Below are 1,062 nucleotides of genomic sequence, written 5' to 3'. Positions count from 1 at the left end.
CAAAAAGGTAGGTACAACAAAGCTAACCCTTCTCTTTATGGTAACACTCCCAACATTTTAAAAATTGATTGAAGACATACTTTTTTTTTTTTTTTTTGGAGACAGAGTCTCACTATGTTGCCCTCAATAGAGTGCTGTAGCGTCACAGCTCACAAGAACCTCAAACTCTTGGGCTTAAGCAATTCCCTTGCCTCAGCCTCCCAAGTAACTGGGACTACAGGAACCCACCACAACACCCAGCTATGTTTTTGTTGCCATTGTTTAGCTGATCCAGGGCTGGGCTCGAACCCACTTACCCTTGGTGTACATGGCTGGCACTGTAACCACTATGCTACAGGTGCCAGGCCTATACATACATTTTTAAAGTATGAAGGTAATCCTAAAATAAAATCTCTCTGAAATGAAGCTATATGCCAAATAATCTATTCACTTTGCAGCTTTCAAAAGAAAAGGCACCAGTATTAGTTACCAACAGCAGAAACTACTTTTTTTAATCAAAGAATTCAAGATCTTGACTAAATTAACTCTATTCAAACCAAATGTACCCATGCAATAATCCACTTATAAAACTGAACACTCTTTTCGGCTCAATACGCTCCTCAGACTTACCATCTGACATATCCTTAAGTACCAAATTCTCCAACTCACTCCACTCAGTGTTTAGACGTTTCATTAACTTGAATGCATTTACAGGATGCCCAACAAATCCTTCTGGGTCTTTTGTTGCCGTGCTGGTTAACCGATCTAACTTCTCTGCCCATCTATAGATGTAAAACATAAAAATGGAGTATACACACACTTCATAGAAAAAATACATTTAGTAAAGCACTCAGGGAAAAAAGGCTAGAAGTTTTTGAGTTAAACTATACCTACAATTTCTTTTTAAAGTAAAATTATAAAACCTAGAGTGTTTTATACAGTGTTTCACACCTGTATCATCAGCATTTTGAGAAACTGGCAGGAGGATCACTTGAGTCCAGGAGTTCAAGATCAGCCTGGGAAACACAGAAAGACCCCATCTTTACAAAAAATCAAAAAATTAGCTGAGTATGGTGGCATGCA

The 1,062-nt window shown here is 38.1% G+C and overlaps 1 protein-coding gene across 5 annotated transcripts in view; it reads right to left on the bottom strand.

Annotated features, from left to right (window-relative positions):
* Positions 1-1,062, bottom strand: part of P4HA1 (prolyl 4-hydroxylase subunit alpha 1) — a 78,261-nt gene that overhangs the window by 54,980 nt on the left and 22,219 nt on the right. For 4 of the 5 annotated variants that reach the window (XR_002771742.1, XM_003783567.3, XM_023509643.1 and 1 more), the window contains one exon: positions 610-761. Coding sequence is in view for 4 of the 5 variants with exons in the window: in XM_003783567.3 (XP_003783615.1) it covers positions 610-761 (152 nt within the window). In the remaining variant the exon portion in view is untranslated. Of the gene's footprint in view, positions 1-609; positions 762-930; positions 999-1,062 lie in introns of those variants that run through there. The other variant, XM_023509644.1, reaches the window with a different exon arrangement.

This window comes from Otolemur garnettii, unplaced genomic scaffold, assembly GCF_000181295.1.
Source record: "Otolemur garnettii isolate 467f Iridium unplaced genomic scaffold, OtoGar3 scaffold00008, whole genome shotgun sequence".
In the NCBI taxonomy this organism is placed as follows: Eukaryota; Metazoa; Chordata; class Mammalia; order Primates; family Galagidae; genus Otolemur; species Otolemur garnettii.
Note: the sequence above shows the minus strand (reverse complement) of the source record. Positions and strands in the feature narration are given on the sequence as shown.